At 44.5% G+C, this 27,027-nt stretch overlaps 1 protein-coding gene across 1 annotated transcript in view; it reads left to right on the top strand.

The window, feature by feature from the left end:
- RAB15 (RAB15, member RAS oncogene family) overlaps positions 1-27,027 on the top strand; it is a 72,223-nt gene that overhangs the window by 20,238 nt on the left and 24,958 nt on the right. Inside the window, exons 3-4 of the mRNA XM_072115567.1 lie at positions 4,827-4,887; positions 14,541-14,618. Of these exons, the coding sequence (XP_071971668.1) occupies positions 4,827-4,887; positions 14,541-14,618 (139 nt within the window). The remainder of the gene's footprint in view (positions 1-4,826; positions 4,888-14,540; positions 14,619-27,027) is intronic.

Here is a 27,027-nt window from a genome sequence, read left to right as displayed (position 1 = left end):
GGAGAATGTTGGCGAGACACAAGAGGGGACCATTGTTGAGTCCTTTACTGTTCAGCGTGTATGGGCAGAAGAAGAGGAGTTGGAGGAGTTGGAGGAGGAGGAAATGGACAGTCAGGCCAGTGAGGGGAGTGAATTCTTACGCGTTGGTACTCTGGCGCATATGGCAGATTTCATGCTAGGCTGCCTATCCCGTGACCCTCGCGTTCAAAGAATTTATTCCAGCACCGATTACTGGGTGTTCACTCTCCTGGACCCACGGTACAAGCAAAATCTTTCCACTCTCATCCCTGCAGAGGAAAGGAGTGTGAGAATGCATGAATACCAGCAGGCCCTGGTGCACAAGCTGAAACAGTATTTCCCTTCTGACAGCGCTAGCGGCAGAGTGCGTAGTTCTGCGGGACAAGTAGCGAGGGAGAGTAGGCGAGCAGGCAGCTTGTCCAGCACTGGCAAGGGTACGCTTTACAAGGCTTTTGCCAGCTTTATGTCACCCCAGCAAGACACTGTCACCTGTCCCCAGTCTCGGCAGAGTAGGGCTGATCTTTACAGAAAGATGGTGAGGGAGTACGTAGCTGACCATACCATCGTCCTAAATGATCACACAGCTCCCTACAACTACTGGGTTTCAAAGCTGGACATGTGGCACGAACTGGCGCTGTACGCCTTGGAGGTTCTTGCCTGCCCTGCCGCTAGCGTCTTGTCCGAGCGGGTTTTCAGTGCAGCTGGTGGCATCATCACCGATAAGCGTACACGCCTGTCGACTGACAGCGCTGACAGGCTGACGCTTATTAAAATGAATAAAGGCTGGATTTCTCAGAATTTCCAATCTCCACCAGGTGAAGGAAGCTCAACCTGAATAATTGATCCACTCCTCCTCCTCCTCATTTTCCTCCTTCTCCTCCTCTTTGTACAGTAAAGCAGAGGAAAATGGCTATTTTTTGACAGGGCCCACTGGCTCTTGCTATAGTACTTCATGCATTTAATTTTTCTGGAGGGCCACCTACCCGGTCCTCTGTTTGAAACAATTTTTGTGAGTGCCACATACAGGCACTCAATCTATTCCATTTTACTGCAGGGCCACCTACCTGCTCCTCTGGTTTGAAAAATTTTTGGGACTGCCACATACAGGCACTCAATCTATTCCATTTTACTGCAGGGCCACCTACCTGCTCCTCTGGTTTGAAACATTTTTGGGACTGCCACATACAGGCACTCAATCTATTCCATTTTACTGCAGGGCCACCTACCTGCTCCTCTGGTTTGAAACATTTTTGGGACTGCCACATACAGGCACTCAATCTATTCCATTTTACTGGAGGGCCACCTACCTGCTCCTCTGGTTTGAAACATTTTTGGGACTGCCACATACAGGCACTCAATCTATTCCATTTTACTGCAGGGCCACCTACCTGCTCCTCTGGTTTGAAACATTTTTGGGACTGCCACATACAGGCACTCAATCTATTCCATTTTACTGCAGGGCCACCTACCTGCTCCTCTGGTTTGAAACATTTTTGGGACTGCCACATACAGGCACTCAATCTATTCCATTTTACTGGAGGGCCACCTACCTGCTCCTCTGGTTTGAAACATTTTTGGGACTGCCACATACAGGCACTCAATCTATTCCATTTTACTGCAGGGCCACCTACCTGCTCCTCTGGTTTGAAACATTTTTGGGACTGCCACATACAGGCACTCAATCTATTCCATTTTTCTGGAGGGCCACCTACCTGCTCCTCTGGTTTGAAAAATGTTTGGGACTGCCACATACAGGCACTATCCAAATTAAATTGTCTCCATAGCAGCCTCCACACGTTGTCTCCATTGCTACCTCCAAAAGTCGTCCATATAGCTGCCTCCATACATCGTCCCTTTATCAAACGAGGTGTGTCAGGCAGAAATTTGGGTTGTTTTCATGGATTCCACATCAAAGTTGTTAACTTTGTCGCCACCCTGCTGTGTTATCCACAAAATATACTGGCAAACTTTTACCATTTAGGGATATTATTTCAGCGCTTCTTGCGCATCTGTTTACATTCCCCTCACCCGCCATATCCTAAACTTATAAGAACGCTACTACACTTGATCTTATACAAAAGGTTCTTAGAAGTGCTGTTTGGGGAGTAGCCTAGAGACAGGGGCTTGAATTGGCGAAAGCTCGCCTGGCAGCGGATCGCCAGCTCCATGCGCATCATGCGCTTCTTGCGCATCTGTTTACATTCCCCTCACCCGCCATATCCCAAACTTATAAGAACGCTACTACACTTAACTTGGTGCAGGCTGGGACCGAGTCTGACCCTGGGGCTGGTCATATACTGCCGACGCAGAGAATTGCGGGGCCTACCTCGGTCCAGGTCTCAAAGGCCTACTATACCTCCTCCCACCCCTCCTCCACCTCCTCCTCCTCCGAATTACCATCCGTGGGCATGGCGCCATCAGTCGGTAGCTCTAGGCACAGCAGCAGTGCCTAAGCGACAGCAGGCGGTGCTGAAACTGCTGAGCCTAGGCGATAAAAGGCACACCGCCCAAGAGCTATTACAGGGCATTCCACATCAAAGTTGTTAACTTTGTCGCCACCCTGCTGTGTAATCCACAAAATATACTTGCAAACTTTTACCATTTAGGGATATTATTTAAGCGCTTCTTGCGCATCTGTTTACATTCCCCTCACCCGCCATATCCTAAACTTATAAGAACGCTACTACACTTGATCTTATACAAAAGGTTCTTAGAAGTGCTGTTTGGGGAGTAGCCTAGAGACAGGGGCTTGGATTGGCAAAAGCTCGCCTGGCTGCAGAGCGCCAGCTCCATCCCAAGATCCAACTAACATAGTTGCAGCACCTTTAATCTACTACTAGTTCACTGCCTCCATAATAATAATAATAATAATCTTTATTTATATAGCGTCATCATATTCTGTAGCGCTTTACAAATCATAGGAAACAAATACAAATGTAATGTAACAGAGCACAACATTTGTATGGAACAACAGGAGTGAGGTCCCTGCTCGCCAGATCTTACGGTTTATGAAGATGATGGGGTAACACGAGGTAAAAGAATATTTAATGGTCAAGCCATTCTTCTTAGGGAATAGAACAAAATATAATAAATGGAATTGCTGTCGCTTGAACCACTCAGCCGTCATCTTATATACCAGGTCCAGGGTGAATGGGACTGCAGAGAAGTCTGGTGCCTGTTGGTTGCTGGATAACAGATGGGAGGACGACACAGGACGGGTTAGTAGAAGAGTTAAAACTTCATGCAGTTAATGAGTGTTATAGGCTTGCCTAAAGAAATGGGTTTTAAGAGCACGTTTGAAACTTTGGAGGTTAGGTATTAGTCTGATAGTCCGGAGCAGAGCATTCCATAGAATTGGTGCAGCTCTAGAGAAGTCTTGGAGACGCGAGTGGGAGGTCCGCACTAGGGTAGAGGTTAATCTAAGATCACTGGCGGATCTAAGAGCACGGGTTGGGCGATAGACTGAGATAAGAGAGGAGAGGTAGGGGGGTGCAGCATTATACAGAGCTTTATGGATGAGGGTTATTATTATTTTAAACTGTATTCGAAAGGAGACTGGCAGCCAGTGCAGCGACTGGCATGAACTGTAAGCATACATGGTCCCCTTATCAAACGAGCTGTATCAGGCAGAATTTTGGGTTGTTTTCATGGCTTCCATGTTAACTTTGTCGCCACCCTGCTGTGTAATCCACAAAATATACTGGCAAACTTTTATCATGTACCGATATTATTTGAGCGCTTCTTGCTCACCTCCTTTGGTTCCTCTCTGACACCCATTGGTTTGAAGCCTGAGTCCAATTAGGGTATGTCGCCATGCCACTCTCTAGCCTGCTGCCTCTGCCTCTGCATGCCGTCCCCTATAGTGTCAGGGTCAATTATTGCATGTTTTAGATGCTATCTAGCTTCATTCTGTCACTCTGTCATGGCCATGCTGTTGCCCATAATTTTGGCATAATGGTGCGATTAAGCAGCCTCAGAGGCATCCATGCATGCTGCCCCTGCTGTTTCCTGTCCATTTCCGTGGTGTTTCCATCCTTTTCTGAGGTTCCCAGGTGTTTGGCCAAGCTTCCCTGTGCAGAGCCTTGGTCCCCTTGAAAAATGCTCGAGTCTCCCATTGACTTCAATGGGGTTCGTTATTCGAGACGAGCACTCGAGCATCGGGAAAAGTTCGTCTCGAATAACGAGTACCCGAGCATTTTAGTGTTCGCTCATCTCTAGTACCAACCCAATTGGTGCCAGAACCGATTGCAGCTGTTTCCAGTGGGGGGAGCATTCTAGTTTGGTCTGTACAAGACCTGAACCACACTTTAATATAAACTTGAAGCGGTGACTAATACGTTACTTACTGATATTTGTTTTAGCTCTGGGATAACTTGGACACTTTTACTTGGACACCTGTGAGCCTGCAGCTTGATCAGCTGAATTTTCAGTGGACATTGCTGCCCTGATGATTATTAATGGGTTTGCTGAAGGAACAAAAACAGTTTCTAGGCAGCCTGGTGTGAACATGCTGTGTGGTAAATAGAAGTAGAGGAAAGCAAATTCCTATTTGTTCTGAAGTACTTGTCTAGACACAGAATTGGGCTGGAAAAACAAAATCAATCTTCATACTTATCCATGAAATGAGCCGAGACATCCTGCATATCGAGCCCCGTGGCTTTGTGTCAAAGTGTCTGAATCATCACAATGTGATCAGTCGTCTTGGCAGGACTTACCAGGACTGACATAATTATGACCATGCCACACGCTTCAGTAAATATGATTTGAAACTTGTGATCTATTAACCATAAAAAATTTTGTTTTCTAAGGGACACGGCTGGTCAAGAGAGGTACCAAACAATAACGAAACAGTACTACAGGAGAGCACAGGTAATGGCTTCCTGCAAATCTAATATATTGTACTTTTTCATGGTATATGTCTTTATATACAGCTACCTGTCTGCCCGGTAAATGTCAGTGGTGTGCACCTCATGATCATGTTGGAAAGCTAGGGTCAAGTTACTGTTCTTAGGTTGATTTTTATTTTTTAATAATTTGACAGGCATCACGTTCAGTGTCGGACTGGGTTTCCTTAGGCCCACCAGAGATAATCAATCTGGTGGCCCACTCTTTATTATCTCCCAGGAAATATACTCTAGCAGCCTTCAAATTGTGTTGTTTTCTGATGGACCTCTGGGGTTCAGTATTGGGTTGAGCCAGTGCCCTCTGGTACTCTGGTGGGCCAGTCGGACACTGATCACGTTTGATACTCCTTCCATTTATGCTTAATTAGTTGAGCTCCGTTAGATGTTAGGGAGCTTGGATTATGGTTTTATAACCTAATTGTGCAATACAATTTACCACAACCTTAGCCGAGAGGCCCATTGTGTATTCCTTGGGTATCATGAAGCAGGGTGTTCACTAATGGTCTCTAACAAGTCCCTGATGCATCCACAAATTAACTGTAGCTATAATGAGAATAAATTACATACATATGTTTTCTATTTAATAATCATGGACTTCTAAGTCAATCGGACACACTAATGGAAATATATAAAAAGTCTTAGTCTTATTGGGTGGCAGATAAATCATGCTGGATGATGTGTATGAAGTAGTTTAGAACTGTGGAGCCCTCCTATAGAGCAGCTATTAGTTGGTCTAGTTTTACGTTAGAATTTTGTAACGCTCAGACTGAATTTTCGGGTGCCCAGGTTAAACCACATCCCCCTTTTTACCAAAGACCATGCTCCCTTTTCTGACAAGTTGGAAAACTGCCTGAAAGTGTCTAAAACCCTTTAATAAATGTGGCACACAGCATTTCAGGCTGAAGTTACTAAAGAATTCTGTTGGCGACGGGTTGATCTCCCCTAAAATCATTGGATTTTATTTAGTTTCCGAGTACAAGAATTCACTCCATATTTTACAGTTTTTTAATAATGTGCGAATGCATGTACCATTTATTTTCTTTACACTTCAGAAAGACTTGATAGTTTATTCCTAAATCAAATCAAAATATCAATACAATACATAATATACTGCTTAGTCATCTGCAGTGGCAAAACAATAGCTGTAGCGGTTGCTACGGGGCCCGGGCGGCACAGGGGCCCGGGATGAAAAGCCAAGATGGGACCGCCCTTGCACAGTCATACGGACCCCTGTACATGTCCCTATATATGTAAGATTGATGTATGTGTGTATTTTCTGTATGTACTGTATGTGTGCATATGCTCTATGTATGTGTGTTCTGTATGTATATGCTGTATGTGTGTGTGTGTATTTGCTGTATGTATATGCTATGCTGTATGTGTGTGTATATGCTGTATATACCATATGTATTTGTGTATATACTGCATGTATATGCAGTATGTGTGTATTTGTATACTGTGTGTATGTATGCTGTATATACTGTATGTGTGGTTATATGCTGTATGTAGACACATGCATTTAAATATGTATATGGTATATGTGTGTATATACTGTGTGTGTGTATATATATATATATATATATATATATATATATATATGTGTGTATGCTGTATGTATATGCATTATGTTTACACTATATATACTGTATATAAAATCAGTATGTGTATATGGTGTTTTTATACTGCATGTATGTATGCATATAAATAGTATGTATGAAACTTTGATGCATATAAACTGTATGTATTAGTGTATAAATGTATATATGAGTACATAAATGTGTGCATATGAGTGTATAAATACATATGTGTGAACGAGTACATAAAAGAGTGTAGAATGTTATGTGTGTGTATAAAAGTGTGTCATTGTATAAACGTCTGTGTATGCATAAATATTTTTAAGAGGGAGGGGGGCCCCATGCAGAAATCTGCTATGGGGCCCAGCCTCTCCTAGTTACGCGACTGGTCCCATGGGTAGAAAATAGTTCATATATCTTTTAGTGAATGACAACACTAAGCTTAATTGAAGGGTACAATATATATTGCAGCTATATGTAGCAATAGCTGAAGACCGAGCACTGAAAACTGCCACAGGCCATAAGGAATTGAACAATATACCTAATTATTCATAGTGGAGATGTACACCAGCGGATATATAATAGACCTCACTAAGATTTGCCTAAAGGGCACCTAGAGGGAATGGAGATACAGGTCTACCTTTTTCCAAGATGTAAGGTCCTAGTACTCATTCTGAAATGAACTGAATTTCCTGTATTTCTAAGGTTATCTACTTTTTGATAAAAATCATGACGATGTAATTCTCTATTCCTTAAGTACAAATGAAAGTTTTTTTGTTTGTTTTTTGACTAGCCTCCAGCAAATTGCAACTGTATCATAGTCCCAGTTCTTAAAAGTGCAGTCAATTACTGCACAACAATCACTACAGTGTCCTCCTAATTTAGATATGATCACTATATGAACAAACCTTAAAAACCTACCATCAAAGCTATCATGATAAACCAGAGCCATTACTCATAGATCCAGGCACCGTGACTGTAGTAATCTTCTTATACTTGTGCTCCTACACAGTGTAACAGCCTGTGAAGCTACGGCAAAAAGGATCTCGGAGAAAGCTCCCTAGAACCCTTTTCTAGCATAATTTTAGAAGGTAGGAGGCCAAGGATAACAAATATAAGATTACCACAGTCACCGGGCCTGGATCTATGAGTAAGCGTCCTTGCTTTATCATGATGGATTTTGATGTAGATTCGCTTTTAGGTATAGTAAGATAAAGTATTTTATTAGTGTAAATCATCAAGTTATGGCTTATATACTGGTATAGAAAAGCAGACCATAATTTCATCACATTATCCCCAGAGTTTTACAAGTGTATACCAATAAATCCAAATTGTATAGCCAGCATATATTCCATTACTTTAATGCTTAAAGGACATCTACTGGTGATGGCGCTGATCACGGATGTTAACTATTTAAATGGTGCTGGAAAAGTCGCTGTGGGCATCTAAATTGACGGGGCCGCACATGCCGACACTAGCATTCTAGCAATGCAAGGTGCTGCCATTTTGGGGGACGTCATTGAGGAGAGACAACCCTCCCCAAAATGGCAGCACGCAGCCCTCACCAGCCCTGATCACGGGTGTTACTTGTGAGGAATCCGGTCCGATTCATGATTTTCAAATTTAATGGGTTCGCTCGTCACTACCGGCTCTCTACCATGTAATATAAATTAATATACTTTATTTTGCGCTGTAATATAAGATTACTATTACCAAATATAATCCTTTTTTTAATCTCTCCTTAAAATGATTTTTACTTATCAGTTTTTCCACAATTCTTGTAGAAGTTTCAATGTGATTCATGAGTTAGCCTGTTACCTAAACTGTACTTCAGCTTGCAGAACAATGAAAATAAAACAATGCCGGAGCACAATGGTGGCTAAAAGATTCTTTTGAATGGTGATTGTTGGACTTCTGTGCCAGTGTTCTCCATTTAGTCTTTCCTGATTTCTTCAGTCCAGTCTCCTAATGAGCCTCAAATGCAGATGTGAACTTATCATGAGCCAATAATTCATAAACCACTTTACTATTCAGTAAAATCGGAACACATGGTCATTTCCAGCAGTAAATTAGAAATCATTTAGGCAACTAAGGTAAAGTATTTTATTAGAGCTCAACTTATTAGGTTATGCCATGGGCACAGTATCTTAAAGTAAAAAATCATAATTTCATCAAATTATCAGCAGTGATTCTCTATTATATTCTAATATGCTTGACAAAGGCTGGGATACAGCTGAAACGTTGCACAGGTTGGAATAAAAACACTGGGGGTCATTTACTAAGGGCCTGATTCGCGTTTTCCCGACGTGTTACCCGAATATTTCCGTTTTGCGCCGATTGTACCTGAATTGCCCCGGGTTTTTGGCGCACGCGATCGGAATTTGGTGCATCGGCGCCGGCATGCGCGCGACGGAAATCGGGGGGCGTGGCCGAACGAAAACCCGACGTATTCGGAAAAACCGCCGCATTTAAAAAAAAAATTGTGTCGCGAAAATTTCACTCACCTTCATCCTGGGTAGGCCGGTGTATTTCGAGGCATTCCAGCGGACTTCAGCGCAGCAGCGCCACCTGGTGGACGGCGGAGGAACTGCATTGATGAATCCCGGCCGGACCCGAATCCAGCGCAGAGAATGCGCCGCTGGATCGCGAACGGACCAGGTAAGTAAATGTGCCCCACTGTTTTTTCACTGAATTGGAGTGCTGCCATCTTCGTTTTCTTATTATATTCTAATAGAGATGAGCGAATCATCTAAGATTTGCTTCTCTGTTACAGACTCAATGGGGCACATTTACTTACCCGGTCCAGTCGCGATCCAGCGGCGCGTTCTCTGCTCTGCATTCGGGTCCGGCCGGGATTTATGAATGTAGTTCTTCCGCCGTCCACCAGGTGGCGCTGCTGCGCTGAAAGTCATCTCATCGCGCCGGAATTCACCACCTCGGACCAAGTGAAGGTAAGCGGTCCCCAAGCGACACTTTTTCGGTTTTTAAATGCGGCGGTTTTTCCGAATACGTCGGGTTTTCGTTCGGCCACGCCCCCCGATTTCCGTCGCGCGCATGCCGGCGCCGATGCGCCACAATCCGATCGCGTGCGCCACAATCCCGGGGCAATTCAGGTACAATCGGCGCAAATCGGAAATATTCGCGTAACACGTCGGGAAAACGCGAATCGGGCCTTTAGTAAATGACCCCCAATGAGTTCAGGGGGGAAATGTACTGTCAGTCCCATCACTCCCTGCTCTATATTCATGTTTGGGGTCTTTTGGATTCTTCTACAACTTTTGCACATCATTCAACTACCAATATTAGGAGATGGTGGTAATCGTAGATAGTTATGTGTTATTTTACGATGCATCCCAGATTCCCAAAAGAGGAAAATGTATTTTACACCAATTAAAAATTACCTTTTGGTCACACACAAGCACAACAAATGCAAAAAGTGTGTCTTGTAGTCCAAAAAAATCTGGTATATGCAGTATATGTAAATGTAACATATAATAAAATAGCAAAATAATGACCTGCATTAAGTTAGTAAAAAAAAAGTCTTTCCCTGATTCATTATTCGAGTGATGCAGAAATAACAGGATGAGACAGTCTTTGAGACATAATCTGCTCTATGTACCTGTGTATTGTGGAGGAGCTAGACTTGAGTGATTTGAGAATATATTGGGAAATCGGCTGTAAAATAATTCCAAAAAGGAATAGAAGCTCTAATTCATCATCCACTGTCTGGATCTGTACACCCATCAGACCTGCCAGGGTGATTATAATTTTACATGAATAACCAGCATCCCCTGGTTCAAATGTATTTTCCCGGGTAGAGATAGTGATGGTCCACAATATGAGCCAGGTGGTGTCTATCCACCATGAATAAGTCACCAATAGCCATATACTGGAAAATCATTTTAAGCCCTGTTTTTCCATTACTTTTATGCTAAAATCATATTTTTCTCATTATGACACCAGTCATGTTTACAAATTATTCACTTGTAATGGATCAAGTTCATGGAATTCTTTTCCAATGGAACCACATGCAGGGAAATGTTTATCCTTTAGGTCAGACACCCTGCACCCGATCAATCAGGTGTGTTTACTTAGGAAAGCAGCCATGTTTTCCACATATATCTTCTAGAATCCTGGAGGACTAACCATTTGTATCTACAATAATTCCTATGAGTCAAAGTCTTGGTAATCTTGTCCAACTCAACAGAATTGAATTAACTTAAATTAAATACTACTTTACATTTTTATGAACGGCATTGCTCTCTTCTTGAAATGGCCTTTTAATAGAGAAGGAAAATCCAGCTTCCCATCATTCTCTTATTAGACCATCACCCTGTACGAAACATTATGCTAGAATCACATACAAAGGTTATGGAAAGCCACTCATCAGTGAATTGGGCCATACATGATAGTGGCTCCGTTTCGGGCACCTTTCACAAAAACGGTTTTCCTCTGTCTGTAAACAAGGGCCCTGTCATGGTGGAGTGAGCACACAGTGGGGCAAATTTACTTACCTGGTCCAGACGCGTTCCCACGGCGCGCTGTCAGACGCTGATTCGGGTCTGCCGGGATTCATCGGGTGCGCCCGATATCCACAAAGTGTTGCTGCTGCGCCGACGTCCGCCGGAGTTCACCTTCTTCATCCCGGTGTATGTAAGTGCTGATCTTGCGACACAAATTCTTTTTTAAATTCCGCGTTTTTCCGAATCCGTCGGGTTGTCCGACAGCTACGCCCCCCGATTTCCGTCGCGTGAAAGCCGGCGCAGATGCGCCAAAATCCGATCGCGTGCGCCAATTTGGCGGAAAACGTCAGGAAACCCGACAAAAGTGTAAGATTCGGACCCTTAGTAAATGAGCCCCAGTGTGTGGCTTTCTATGGAGAGGGGAGGGGTGAAGAGGGCTAACCCCTCCTCCCTACTCCACCTGGCCGGGCGAGCACACAGCCTTCTGCATGAGGCCCTATAGGTCCCTTTTAACACTGTGTTTTTCACCCTTTTTGAACCTCTTTTTCTCCTTCCTTTTGTGCAAAAACTGTCTGTGTATCATCCATATGTCATTCATTTTTTCAAATTCACAAAAATGGGACGCTGGATAAAATGATATAATGGTCTTCTTGCCTCTATTTAAACTAGGGTATGTGATGAATACATGGACAGGTTCATTGTATTTAAGCAACAGAACGCAAAAACGGCACACAAACTTGAAACCTGAATGGAACCCATTGGGGGATATTTTATCATACGCCTGTGTTCGTGCGTCACCAAATGATAGCCCCGCCGCTGCTTTTCCGCAGCCCGATACATCAAGAGGCATTTTTCACATGTGAAAAGTCTCCAGCTGCAGCAAGTGTGCCCTGTGTCGGCCGCCAATGCCCCCTCTTTATGCCCCTTCAGGCCCGACTGGGTAAATAATTGCAAGTGCTAGCAATAGGCTAGCATTTGCAATTATTTCAGGGCTTCTACGCCACAGACGCGGCGCAGAGGCACTGATAAATATGCCTCTTAGACTTCACTAGGAAAAATAACATCATTTACACAATCCATGTCACAAAATAGAGACCTAATTTAACCCCAAATACAGGAACGAGAAAACAGAGCGCAAACATTTTGGGGCTCATTTACTTACCCGGCTGAAGAGTTCATAGAAAGTGCATTGTTCCAACGATAATGCACTCTGGCGCGATTCACTAAGATCATGCTACCGATATCCTGCATGTGTCGCTACCCCGCTCAGGTCCAACGAAGTTCACCTTCTTCCTGGTGCATGTAAGTGCATTGTCTTCCGACACAAATTGAAAGTTAAATCCCGCGCTCAGTCTGAATCAGTCGGATCGTCCGACGGCACGCCCCCCCCCCCCCATTTTTGCCGCATAAAAGCCAGCGCAGGCGCCACAATTCTGTCGCATGCGTCACAAACCCCTGTTTGAAAGGGGCCTAAGGGACAGCACAAAGACAAACTTTCTGTTTTACTTTTGTATCTCAAAATGCATAGGTTTCTACATAAATAGCTTCAGGTATAGTTCAATTGCCTTTTGATTTATTATTGCACATTTAGCTTTTAACCTGTACAAGAGTGGGGAAAAGGTGTTTTAATCTTTGGATTGAAAAGCAACGCTATGATGTAACTTTACTCGCTGTAGTTTCTGGCACACGCATCACATTCTGGTTTCAAGCTGATTTAATTCTAAAATTGCTTGTTCATGCATTGTCTCCACAATTCCTAATGGTATCATTTGTAGTGATTGATTTCATCATGGCTGTCCCCATGCTTCATTTATAACCAGTAATTGAATGGGACATCTTGTACATAAAGGTTATCATTTGTTATGGACAATAAAACAGTGAATCCTTACTTACTGCACTAGGTTAACTCCTCATGTTCTGCATAGCAGAGTTCCCATTTATCATATTATCCACACGTGGAAAATGTTTGTTTGCGGAGGGACTGGATGGTCCGACCCCTAGCGGCTAAAAATCCCCTATAATGATAAACGAGCTTTTCAAGTGCCCCGTGTAGATGGACCAGAACTGCACCTCCTCTACACTACTTCTATAAGACCGACCTATACAACTGTGCCAGAAGCCCCATAGAGGTAAATGGATGGTGGTTAATTATGTACATCACTGCTTTATTCAGTATGGGCACTCATTGGGGGTCCACTTAGATGTCTGCTGTAGAAAAGCTTCTTTTTTGGCTTAACCCTTTTTAGGTCAGTGCAGTTATTCATAAGTGAAAACATGAAAGCATTAGGATCATCTGCAAATAGTTGATTGCTGCAGTGGTAAGTACAAGGAAACGAAGGGTAGATTGGTGGAAAATTAGGGGCGCATTCACATTCCCTTCATTCTGAGATACATCCATACTTATTCCACCAAGAATAGTGGTCGTAATACATGTTTTTGTACACGAATAGAAAATGTGGAAAACCAACACGGCAACTTCCCATTGATTTCTCCTGGTGAAAGTCTAATTCTGTAGCAGTATATTTTTACTACAATATACTCAATTGCCCATTTTTAGTGACCTAATGCATCATTGGCTTAATGGTCATCTATGGCATTGGTCAATATTTCCAGGGTTGAGAACTCGTGACCTCGTCCTAAGATTAAAGAACAATGGCAAAGTTTTTTTTTTATTTTTTAGCAGAGCTGGATGTGTTCAGGACTGTGGATACAGATTCCATGTTCCCTGTCAGTCCCTCCATCCCAGAACCTTCTCTGTCTCTCTCTCTGCACCTCATGTTGCAGCCTTTCACCCACCTTATACTCGGCAGTATCGGCTCTGTGCAGATAAGCTATTAACCCTAAGTAGTCACACAGCAGGCTATATACACTTAATGTAACTGTTTTGCTTCAACTTATTACATGTTCCCTGATCATCTATGTAATGGATGCTGCTACATCCTGTATGTGCAGTGTTCAGGGGATTTACTTTTAGGAAACAAAATGAATTTACTGCTACGTTACTTTGAAAGAGAACACAAAGCATCATGAGATATGTGGGCAGCTCGAATTGGACTCCGCTTTAGGGCAAATATAGGAAGAGCTAGGTCTCTGACAAAAATCTCTTTCTCAGAGCTGAAGTTGGCAAACACTTTCAGAACAGAAAATGTCAGAACTTTTAAAGAAAGGGTCGAGCAGCACAATATGGGCATCATTCTGTCTGTTTTTAAAGGGGGAAACACATATGAGAATTTGGTAAAATCATTATAACTTTACTGCTGTTGTAACGTTTCCAAATGATCAACACTGCAGAAAACCTATAAAGAGGATGCAGTGTGCAACCAGTACTGTAAAACCTTTATTCTGGGGATCCTGGCAGTCAAACCAAGAAGTGAAGGTATATTGTTATATTATAGGAAGCTTCTGGTAATCAGCCTGAGAAATATGCAGATTCCATGCATAACAATGGCACTCAGTTTTTTGGGTTGTACCCTGGAATCCATTATACTTCTCTGTGCAAACTGTTCAGACTTGTATTTGTAATATTGTGTGAAATTTTTTGCATAACTGCTTTCTTTTTATGTTTTTTTTTTTTTTTTTAGGGTATATTTCTAGTATATGACATAACAAGCGAACGTTCCTACCAACATATAATGAAGTGGGCCAGCGATGTTGATGAGGTAGGTGACGGGTCTATGTTAAAATCCTATTTCATTGATTAAATTACATAATTGAATTCAGCATCTTAAAGGGAAGATGTCAAAGGAGATGAACAGATTGATATTTATATAATTTTTTTTTTTGGGGGACATGGCTTACAGCTAAACCTAAAAAGAGCAGGGACTTAAAGGGGTTGTACCAAGTTATCTCGTATCCACAAGCTAGGGGATAACAAGTTGATCGGTGTCTGACTACTGGGACCCTCACAATCAAGAGAATGGGGGTTCTGTTCCCACCAACCACCAGTACCTGGAGTGCGCATGGACTGTCCTCTTGGATCCTGAGACAGTTTGCAACAAAAAAGCTCTTTCCAACACCTGCCAATCCATTCAATTGTTTGGCAGTGTCAGAAATTGCTGAGCTTACCGCTCCCATTCACTGTCTGAGTGAGTGCTAGGGATAGCTGAGTGCTTGGCAATTTCCAACACCCCATACCATTGAATGGTGCATGTGTCCTGCCTTTCCACCCTTTAGCGAGTACGGGAACCTCATTCTCTGGATTGCTGGGGATAAATACCATTCTCGACATTGGTGGATCTGCTTGCCTCTCTTGTTTTATGCAATGATAACTGATTAGTGACTGGATTCATTGTATTCAATGCTTCCTTTTAGAACTACTCAATAAGTTGTCTCCTCTACCCTATTGTCATATCACTTGAATTTACACTGCTCATTCCCATTACAGACTGTAGTTATTGGCAGTGTAGCATTGCCTATTTTTCAATTAAAAAAAAAGAGAACTTTAAAAGGGTATTCCCACGAAGACAAGATTCTTAAATATACTCCAGATAACCAAATAACACAATGGGGCACATTTATTAACGGCCTGATTCGCGTTTTTCCGTTTTGCGCCGAATTCCGCTGGGATTTTGGCGCACGTTATTGGATTTCAGCACAATCGCGCCGGGTTGCATGCGACGGAAATCGGGGGGTGTGGCCGTCGGAAAACCCGACGGATTCGTAAAAACTGCTGTATTTAAAAAAAAAATTGGTTGCACGCGCCATACTTACATGCACCAGGAAGAGATCAGTGAACTCCGACGCACCTCGGCGGACCTCGGCACCTGGTGGACATCGGGCGCAGGACCTTCATGAATCGCTGGAAGACCCGAACGCTCGTCAGAGAAGCCGCCGCTGGAACGCGAATGGACCGGGTAAGTAAATGTGCCCCATTCTCTCACTGTTATTGAGAAAAATACAGCATTTCACAGATAAAACTATAACCTCTATATAAGTTCTGGTGTATACATCCGACCAAAAATTTTCTGACTTGGGGTCTGGTAGGGCAGATTCTTCTCATGTAAATCTTCTCCTTTCTGCACTCCTGCCTCTCCCCCCTGCATTCCACAACGAGCTCACACATAGACACTAGTGAATTCTGGCTCTTCTTAGTGAGTTGGTTCATTAGGCTCTGCTCACTAAGAAGAGCGGACTCTACTGGTTTCTGAACGGCTCCTTATTAAATATATAATAGGGAACTGCAGGCCAGTTAATCACACCAGACCACTCCACTTTTAACCCGATTGTGTTGGGTTAAAGGAGGCGTGGTGAGCTGGTTAGTAGCGGGGTTAAGTCAGCCATTGGCTCACTGACGGGAGCTGACTCTTCTTCGTGTACGACACATCACGAACAGGCTCTTCGTGCCAGCAATCACCTAATGGTATTGGGGAGATATATAGGGGGAAATGCAGAGAGAAATAGCACTACCTAGCGCAAGATTATCCTTGGTAGGTTGGGGGTGTGTAAATAGGTGAGGTTTTGTACTCGCCTTTTATGGATGTGCTGATTACAGGCACAACACTGGTATAGACTTATGTGATGAGTGGCCACTGCCTCGTCTTCACCCTCACCCAAGGGTTTGGTATCGAGGGAGTGTAGCAATGGAAAGGAAGGGTAGGTTGCAAGCTGTAACCCCCCTGGTAAAAACAGAGACATTTGTGGGACGCAGGTACTCGATAAAAAGGGTTTCTTTATTCAGTTGTCAATGCGTTTTCACTACACAAAGAGCTCCATCAGGTCTATTCTGTGGGTCGTGTAGCATGCAGAATACCTGCAGGGCTTACAGCTTGCAACCTACCCTTCCTATCCATTCCTGCCAGCAAGCATGAGGAGACTAAATCTAAAACCTACAGGCAAGGTAAGATCTTTATAGCAGAAGGAGTTTTAGCAGAGCTGACTTTTGTGTTTTTATAGTTAAGATGTAGCAGAACTGAGAGTGTCATTGTGTTTAATATCCATCTCCTGGATCTCATCATCTCTGACCTGTCTCATCTCTTTTTCAAATCATTTTTATTGAGTCAATAAAGTCATTACAATCTTCATTTTACAACATTCAAGACTCTTTTTTCCATTTTTAACATACTTCAATGCTACATGTATCTTACCAGCGCAATTAAATATAGGCTTTAAAAGCATTGGGTAAAATATATATGTATCTTCATGAACATAACATTTAACTTCTATAGATAAAATAACATAACCGTTGTAATATCATAATGATCCAAGGACCGTATTTCTCTTTATTCTTCAGGTTAGCTATATCACTTAATTGTAAGTCACTTCTTATGCTATATGTGAAATAAAATGTCAAGGGGTCTCATTTTTTGTTTATCTTTAAGAGGTCGTGGGGTATAGTTTTAGCCATGGTCCCATACTTTGAAAAAGGCTTGGAGTCTGCCTGCTCTAACCGCACAGATTTTTTCGTATGTGCACTGGTGGTCTAAAAGTTCCTTAAGTTCTTGTATCCTCATTAATGTTGCTGATTTCCACTTTTTGGCTATTAATAGCTTGGCTGTAAGGAGTATGTGTGCTACTATTTTGCGGTGAGGGCTCAGGATTGTATCCATGTCTAATAATAAAATGGCTCTCTTGGGTTCCCTTGGTACATTTGTCCCTGTCAAGGCATGTATCAATAGGAACACCTCCTCCCAGAGGGGTTTGATTTTGGGACACTCCCAGAAAATGTGTAGGAGCGTTCCTTTGTTACCGCATTCCCTCCAGCACATATCACTGCTACCTGGAAAGGTCTTAGCTAGCTTGGATGGGGTGTAATACCATCTGGTCATACAATTATAATGTACCTCTGTTAAATTGGTGCATTTGGAGGCTGAACTTCCCCATTTATATGCCTTGAGCCACTGCTTGATAGTGAACTCTGTTTGGAGGTCTTTCTCCCATTTGCTCATATGTGGTTGTTTCTCCTCTTGTTTTCCCTCTCCCAGTAATGTTTCATATATGGGTCTGGTAGACATGAAGGATTTGCTCTCTTCCTTATAAAGATAATTGTGTAAAACTGTGGGAGTTGTGATTTGATGTAATCTACCCTTTTGTATTATTTCCCTTAGTTGGGACACAAATATGCTATATTTCGGTGGGATGATAAATTTTTCCATTATTTCATCCCTGCTCAAGATGCCCTGGTTCCCTATGAGGTCCGAGACTCTATGTATCCCAAGTTCCAGGAATATTTGTTGGGGGATGTGTTCATGACTAGAGATGAGCGAACATACTCGTTCGAGCATTAGCGTACTCGAAACTGCTCGTTGCTCGGACAAATACTTCGCCCGCTCGAGAAAATGGCATCTCCCGCCGTTTTGCTTTTTGGCGACCAGAAACAGAGCCAATCACAAGCCAGGAGACTCTGCACTCCACCCAGTATGACGTGGTACCCTTACACGTCGATAGCAGTGGTTGGCTGGCCAGATCAGGTGACCCTGGAATAGACTAGCCCCTGCCCGCGCTGCTCGAATCATTCTGTGTCTGGATGCCGCTAGGGAGAGAGCTGCTGCTGGTCAGGGAAAGCGTTAGGGTTTTCTATTAGAATAGTGTTAGGCAGGAGTGATTCTACAAGAACCCAATAGCCCTTCTTAGGGCTACAATAACGTTATACATTTTTTTTTTTATTTGCTTGTGGCTGGGCTTGCTGGCACTAGTAGTGCAGCTAGTACCATATTGTGAGGAATTTGCAGGGAGACTTGCTACCGTTGTGTTTAGCTCTTAGTGACACACATATCCACCTGAAACACCAAAGTGGGACAATTTATTAGGGGTTTGATTAGAATTAGGCAGAGTCTGCTGATTTTTTTTTTTTTTTACCTTTTATTTCATTTAATAGCTCAAAGTCATCAGGCACAGCACAAAATCCAGTTGTGTGCTGTCAGTGTAGGTTAGAAACTAGCCATAGCAATAGGATAGCATCGTTTTGTTAAAAAAAAATAAAAATAAAAAAAAAAATAAACACAAAAAAAAAAAAATTAAAAGTTTACACTTTAATTTGGAAGATGTTTAACCCGAGGGCTAGGGGTAGAGGACGAGGGTGTGGACGTGGGCGTCCAACTATTGCAGGGGTCAGAGGCCGTGGTCCTGGGCGGGGTGAGACACCACCTGCTGATGAGGGAGCAGGGGAATGCTGCAGAGCTACACTCCCTAGGTTCATCATGTCTCAAGTTACTGGGACTCGTGGTAGAGCACTGTTGAGGCCAGAACAGTGCAAAGAGGTGATGTTGTGGATTGTGGACAATGCTTCTAGCCATTTGTCCACCAGTCAGTCTTCCACGCAGTCCACCCATGTCACCGAAATCAGCACTCCTCCAGCTCCTCCACCTCAGCCTCCTTCCCCCTAGTCTGCCCCCTCCCAGCAAAATTTGGCATCTGAACCGGCATACTCTGAGGAACTGTTTTCTGGACCCTTCCCACAGTCACAAACCACTTGTCCGGTTGCTGCTGAGCAATTTTCCGATGCCCAGGTTTTCCACCGGTCGCAGTCTGTGGGTGATGATGACATTATTGACGTAGTGGAAGAAGTGTGTAAAGAGGTGTCCGACGATGAGGAGACACGGTTGTCAGACAGTGGTGAAGTTGTTGTCAGGGCAGGAAGTCCGAGGGGGAGCAGACTGAGGGATCGGAGGATGAGGTGACAGACCCAAGCTGGGTTGATAGGCTGGGTGAACACAGTGCTTCTGAGACGGAGACGGAGGCGAGTCCTATAGCAGAACAGGTTGGAAGAGGCAGTGGTGGGGCCAGACGGAGAGGCAGGGCCAGAGCTGGTGCATCAGCGCCAAATGTTGCCCGTAGTCAAGCTCCCGTGGCGAGGGCTAGATTTTCAGAAGTCTGGAGGTTCTTTAAAGAAACACCGGATGACCGACGGACTGTGGTGTGCAACCTTTGCCAAACCAGGATCAGCAGGGGTTCCACCACTACTAGCTTAACTACCACCAGTATGCGCAGGCATATGAATGCTAAACACCCCACTCAATGGCACCAAGCCCGTTCACCTCCGGCCGGGCACACCACTGCTCCTTCCCCTGTGTCATCTGCTAGTCAGCCCCCTGCCCAGGACCACGGCCCAAACACCTCCCGTGCGAAAACCCCAACTTAGCCTCCACGATCCTCCACAGCATCCACCAGCGTTCAGCTCTCCATACCCCAGATGCTGGAGCGCAAAAGGAAGTATAGCGCAACCCACCCACACGCCCAAGCCATCAACGTCCACATCTCCAAGTTGCTTAGCCTGGAGATGCTGCCCTACGGGCTGGTAGAGACCGAGGCCTTTTGAAACCTCATGGCGGCGGCCGCCCCTCGGTATTCGGTCCCCAGCCGCCACTACTTTTCCCGATGTGCCGTCCCAGCCCTGCACAAGCACGTGTCAGAGAACATCATCCATGCCCTGACCAACGCCGTTTCTGACAAGGTCCACCTGACCACGGACACGTGGAGGAGTGCTGCCGGGCAGGGCCACTATATATCGCTGACGGCACATTGGGTTGACTTGGTGGAGGCTGGGACCGAGTCTGACCCTGGGGCTGCTCATATACTGCCGACGCCGAGGATTGCGGGGCCTACCTCGGTCCAGGTCTCAAAGGCCTACTATGCCTCCTCCTCCTCCTCCCACCCCTCCTCCACCTCCTCCGAATTACCATCCGTGGGCATGGCGCCATCAGTTGGTAGCTCTAGGCACAGCAGCAGTGCCATCGCTAAGCGACAGCAGGCGGTGCTCAAACTGCTGAGCCTAGGCGATAAAAGGCACACCGCCCAAGAGCTATTACAGGGCATCACGGCGCAGACTGATCTGTGGCTGGCACCGCTGAACCTGAAGCCAGGCATGGTTGTGTGTGACAACGGCCGTAACCTGGTGGCGGCTCTGCAACTCGGCAGACTGACACATGTGCCATGCCTGGCCCATGTGTTAAATCTCATAGTTCAGCGTTTCCTCAAGACATACCCCAATCTGTCTGATTTGCTCACGAAGGTGCGCCGCATCTGTGCGCATTTCAGGAAGTCCAGCACAGATGCTGCCACTCTCAGGGAAGCGCAGCGCCGCCTACAACTGCCCGCTCACCGACTGTTGTGCGACGTGCCCACGAGGTGGAATTCAACATTAACCATGTTATCCAGAGTTTACCAGCAGCGCAGAGCGATTGTAGACTGCCAGATGTCAACTTCCACCAGAACTGGTAGTCAGGTCAGTCAGCTTCCTCAAGTCTACAATGAGGAGTGGATGTCTGATATCTGTCAGGTGCTGAGTAACTTTGAGGAGTCAACACAGATGGTCAGTGGCGATGCCGCCAACATCAGCCTCACCATCCCGCTGCTTGGCCTGTTGAAAAACTCTCTGGTCAGCATGAAGTCGGAAGCTTTGCGCTCGTCACAAGAGACGGGGGAAGAAGATTCCCTTGTTGATAGCAAAAGCACCCTTAGGTCTGTTTCTCAGCGCATATCGGAGGAGGTGGAGGAGCATGAGGAGGAAGAGGAGGAGAATGTTGGCGAGACAGAAGAGGGGACCATTGTTCAGTCCTTCACTGTTCAGCGTGTATGGGCAGAAGAAGAGGAGTTGGAGGAGTTGGAGGAGGAGGAAATGAGCAGTCAGGCCAGTGAGGGGAGTGAATTCTTGCGCGTTGGGACTCTGGCACATATGGCAAATTTCATGCTAGGCTGCCTATCCCGTGACCCTCGCGTTCAAAGAATTTATTCCAGCACCAATTACTGGGTATTCACTCTCCTGGACCCACGGTACAAGCAAAATCTTTCCACTCTCATCCCTGGAGAGGAAAGGAGTGTGAGAATGCATGAATACCAGCAGGCCCTGGTGCACAAGCTGAAACAGTATTTCCCTTCTGACAGCGCTAGCGGCAGAGGGCGTACTTCTGCGGGACAAGTAGCGAGGGAGAGTAGGCGAGCAGGCAGCTTTTCCAGCACTGGCAGGGGTACGCTTTACAAGGCCTTTGCCAGTTTTATGTCACCCCAGCAAGACACTGTCACCTGTCCCCAGTCTCGGCAGAGTAGGGCTGATCTTTACAGAAAGATGGTGAGGGAGTACGTAGCTGACCATACCATCGTCCTAAATGATCACACAGCTCCCTACAACTACATGTGGCACGAACTGGCGCTGTACGCCTTGGAGGTTCTTGCCTGCCCTGCCGCTAGCGTGTTGTCCGAGCGGGTTTTCAGTGCAGCTGGTGGCATCATCACCGATAAGCGTACACGCCTGTCGACTGACAGGCTGACGCTTATCAAGATGAATAAAGACTGGATTTCTCAGGATTTCCATTCTCCACCAGGTGAAGGAAGCTCAACCTGAATAATTTATGCACTCCTCCTCCTCATTGTCCTCCTTCTCCTCCTCTTTGTACACTAAAGCATAGGAAACTGGCTATTTTTTGCCAGGGCCAACTGGCTCTAGCTATAGTACTGTATGTATTTAATTTTTCTGGAGGGCCACCTACCCGGTCCTCTGTTTTAAGCAATTTTTGTGAGTGCCACATACAGGCACTCAATCTATTTAATTTTTCTGGAGGACCACCTACCTGCTCCTCTGGTTTGAAAACTTTTTTGGACTGCCACATACAGGCACTATCCAAATTAAATTGTCTCCATAGCAGCCTCCACATGTCGTCTTTTTAGCTGGCTCCACACGTTGTCTCCATTGCTACCTCCACACGTCATCGCCATAGCTGCCTCCAAAAGTCATCCATATAGCTGCCTCCATACATTGTCTCCTTATCAAACGAACTGTGTCAGGCAGAATTTTGGGTTGTTTTCATGGATTCCACATAAAACTTGTTAACTTTGTCGCCACCCTGCTGTGTAATCCACAAAATATACTGGCAAACTTTTATCATTTACCAATATTATTTCAGCGCTTCTTGAGCATCTGTTCACATTCCCCTCACCAGCCATAACCCAAACTTATAAGAACGCTACTACACTTGATCTTATACAAAAGGTTCTTAGAAGTGCTGTTTGGGGAGTAGCCTAGAGACAGGGGCTTGGATTGGCGAAAGCTCGCCTGGCAGCGGAGCGCCAGCTCCATCTCAAGATCCAACTAACATAGTTTTAACTGCAGCACCTTTAATCTACTACTAGTTCACTGCCTCCATACATCGTCCTCTTATCAAATGAGCTGTGTCAGGCAGAATTTTCAGGTGTTTCACCAGATACATAGTGGAACTCGGCCCATCTGTCGCCGCCATGCTGGAGACCTGAAGTTGCAATCATAGCGCAATATGAATGCCCCATACTGTCGCTCTTAATCATGGAAGTCGTCTCCATGGCTGCCTCCACATGTTGTCCCCTTATCAAAAGAGCTGTCAGGCTCATTTTTCGGGTGTTTCACCAGATACGTTATAGAACTTGGTCACTATGTCGCCACCATGCTGTGTTATCGACTAAATATACCGTCAACCTTTTGTTCACATAGGAAATCATTTCACCTCCTTTGGTGAAACCTGAGTCCATTTAGGGTATGTCGCCATGAGACTCTCTAGCCTGCCACTGCTGCCGCTGCCTCTTCATGCCGTCCCCTATAGTGTCAGGGTCAATTATCGGATGTTTTAGATGCTATCTAGCCTCATTCGGTCACTCTGTCATGGCCATGCTGTTGCCCATAATTTTGGCATAATGGTGCGATTAAGCAGCCTCAGAGGCATCCATGCATGCTGCCCCTGCTGTTTCCTGTCCATTTCCGTGGTGTTTCCATCCTTTTCTGAGGTTCCCAGGTGTTTGGCCAAGCTTCCCTGTGCAGAGCCTTGGTCCCCTTGAAAAATGCTCAAGTCTCCCATTGACTTCAATGGGGTTCGTTATTCGAGACGAGCTCCCGAGCATCGGGAAAAGTTCGTCTCGAATAACGAATACCCGAGCATTTTAGTGCTCGCTCATCTCTATTCATGACATATCCTAATTGTTTGTATGGGAATGTCTATTTTAGATGTTTCTTTACACTGCTTGGTTTCCTTTATTAAATAACGCCAAGCTAACACCGAAGTTCTCAGTGATGGATGCCTAGGGAGGGGTGGTGGCTTTGGTATGTGTTGGGCTAGAAGAAGGAAAAGTAAAGGTCTATTTTCATTTAATTCTTTGTCCATCTCTGGCCAGCTAGAGGCTGAGGAGTATGACCACCATGGTTTCAGTTGTTTGATGATGGATGCATAATAATAAGCTATAAGGTTTGGTACTCCCAAGCCTCCCTTTTGTTTTATGGCTTGCAGGGTGGATGCTGGTATTCTAGGTTTGTTTTTGCTCCAGATAAAGGCCTTAAGCTGTTTCTGCAGTTTTCTCAGTAGAGCTATAGGAATAGGGACAGTGATGGTTCTATATAAGTATAAGATTTTGGGTAAGACTAGCATTTTGTACAAGACCATTCTGCCTAGCCATGATAACTTCTTTTTATGCATATCGTCTAGTTCCCTTTGAAGACTTTGAATTAGAGGATTGATGTTTGCTTCTGCCATTTTGTTTAATGGGGAGGTTAGTTGAATACCCAGGTATTGGATACTCGTTTTAGCCCATTGGTATGGAAACTCTCTTTGTATTTGAAGCTTAAGTGCGGGGTCTATATGGAAGCCTAGGAGGGATGATTTGTTCTCGTTTATTTTATAATATGAGGCTTGTCCAAATTGGCTTATTGTTTTGGTAATTTCTCTAAGTGATTGGAGAGGGCTAGAGAAGGCGAGCAGGGTGTCATCCGCAAATAATCCTATCTTGTGTTGTCTTCCTCCCAAGGGAATTCCCGTGACATCTAGATTCATTCTTATAGTCTCTGCGAATGGCTCCATAATGAGAGTGAATATGAGTGGGGATGGGGGGCACCCTTGCCTCGTCCCATTAGTGATTGTGAAAGGGGCGGAGAGTGTGCCGTTTGCTAGTACTCTAGCTGAGGGGTTACTGTACAGGGATTGTATAGCTGAGAGAATTTGGCCTGCGAAACCAAATTTACGGAGAGTGGAGAATGCAAATTGCCAGTTAATCCTGTCAAACGCCTTCGACATGTCTCCATTGCTGAGATAAGTGTCACCACTCTTCTCGTGCCATCTGAAGCTCGACGTCCTTTCGTAAAGCCTACTTGGTCATTGTGTACTAAGTTGGGTGATATCTGAAGAAGTCTGTGCTATGGCCTTAGCGTACAATTTGGTATCACAATTTAAAAGTGAGATCGGCCTATAATTAGCCGTAAATTGTGGGGATTTTCCCGGTTTGGGGATTGTTACTATGGTAGCTTGGAGCATCTCCTGGGGGAGGGATCCTAGTTGCGCTGCTTTGTTAAAAATTTTAGGGAGGTAAGGTAAAAGAGTTTCTTTTAAAGAGTTGGTAATATTCGTTGCTTAGGCCATCTGGTCCTGGGGCCTTTTGTTTTTTTGCTGCTGATATAATTTTCTCTAGCTCCTCCTCTTTGAATGGGGTGTTTAGCTCTTCTAATTGTGGTGTAGTTAGGGCCGGGAGGTTTAGTTTCTTTAAAAAGTTATTAATGGAATCGTTCGTGGGTTGGGGAGTGGAGGGGTCATCTTTAAGGTTATAAAGTTGGCTATAAAAGGTGCTAAATCTATTAGCAATGTCTGTAGGATGTGTGATGTAGGCTGTAGGGTCTTTTGGGTCTTTGAGGGAGGCTATCCTTGTTTTGGACACCTTGTGTTTAACCTTATTTGCCATAAGTTTGGAGGGTTTGTTGTGTGATGCATAATAAGTCGCTTTCCTGTTTGTTAGTGTTTTGTTAAATTCTCCTATCATTAATGTCCGTATTTCCTGCCTCAAAAAGAATAGTTTGTCATGCAGTTCGTCTGAAGGAGACGTTACTAGCAGCTGTTCTGTGGCCGCCAACTGATTCATCACTGAGGTTAATTTTGCTTCTCTGTCCCTCTGATATCTTGCTGATTGTTTCTTCATAAATGCGCATATATTTAATTTATGAAGTGACCACAAAGAGAATATGTCAACATCTGATGTGTCGTTATGCTTAAAATATTCTTCTAACTCTATTTTAATCTGCTCTTTCTGGGTTGGAAGGGACATCAAAAAGGTGTTATTGCGCCATGGTCTAGGGTGCGTAGGTGAGGGGAAAGGTAATAGGTCCACTGTTATTGGAGAATGATCGGACCAGGTTGCTGTGTGTATTCTGACCCTTTAACTAACGTTAGAGTTGGTCTGTCTGCTAGGAAGAGGTCTAGTCTAGAGAAAGACTGGTGTCTCGGGGAATAGAAAGTGAATTCTTTGGAGGCTGCATGCATACATCTGAATGTGTCATAAAGCTCATGGGAATGCATCCATGGGCCTAATGTTTGAGCTGTACGGTGTCTGGCGGCAGTGGTGTCCAGTGTGTTGTGGGGTATAAGATTAAAATCTCCCCCAATCAATAAATTACCCTTCTGCATTAGTCTAGCTTTCTTTAGTGTCTTATTCAGGAATCTCACCTGTGAGGTGTTAGGTGCATATACATTCACTAGCGTAAAAATAGAGGCATTAATTTCGCACACTAGGATGGCATATCTGCCGTTCGGATCTAGATAGATATCTAGTTCTGTAAATGCTACTGTATCTTTAACAGCTATAAGGACCCCTGCTGCCTTTTTTGGTCCGTTTGCTGTGTATACATGTGGGAAATTCTTATGCATCATTTTGGGAGCTTTTTGGCTTTTAAAATGAGTTTCCTGGGCAAACAGGACATCCGCGTGTGCTGATAATGCATCTTTCCAGAACGCATGCCTCTTGTAAGGTATATTTAGACCCTTAACATTTATGGATCGTATTTTAAGTGACATAGGTTTGGTGTGAAACTTGCTGAGGACATGTCCTCTCAACACAGCATATGTTATTATATCTTAACAACAAAAACTTAACATGGAGTGAAACTTCACTCATCATAGAACAAGTTACCACGTGTCGATTCCTTCTATCGTCAAAACGAGACGTGGAAGTTTTCCTTTCGGAGTAAGTCCTGGAGAGAATTATCAGGTTATCAGACAGGGTTTCTGGAACCACTTCCTGCCTGTTTCTGTAGAAGAGATATAAAAAGTTCGCCTGCTGTCGTGACCAACCTTCATAGTCCCGATTCATTTTCCTCGCCGCATCTCCTGCCATTCTTGCTGAACCAGACTTGGTCCT

Source organism: Engystomops pustulosus, chromosome 7, assembly GCF_040894005.1.
Source record: "Engystomops pustulosus chromosome 7, aEngPut4.maternal, whole genome shotgun sequence".
Classification (NCBI taxonomy): Eukaryota; Metazoa; Chordata; class Amphibia; order Anura; family Leptodactylidae; genus Engystomops; species Engystomops pustulosus.
Note: the sequence above shows the minus strand (reverse complement) of the source record. Positions and strands in the feature narration are given on the sequence as shown.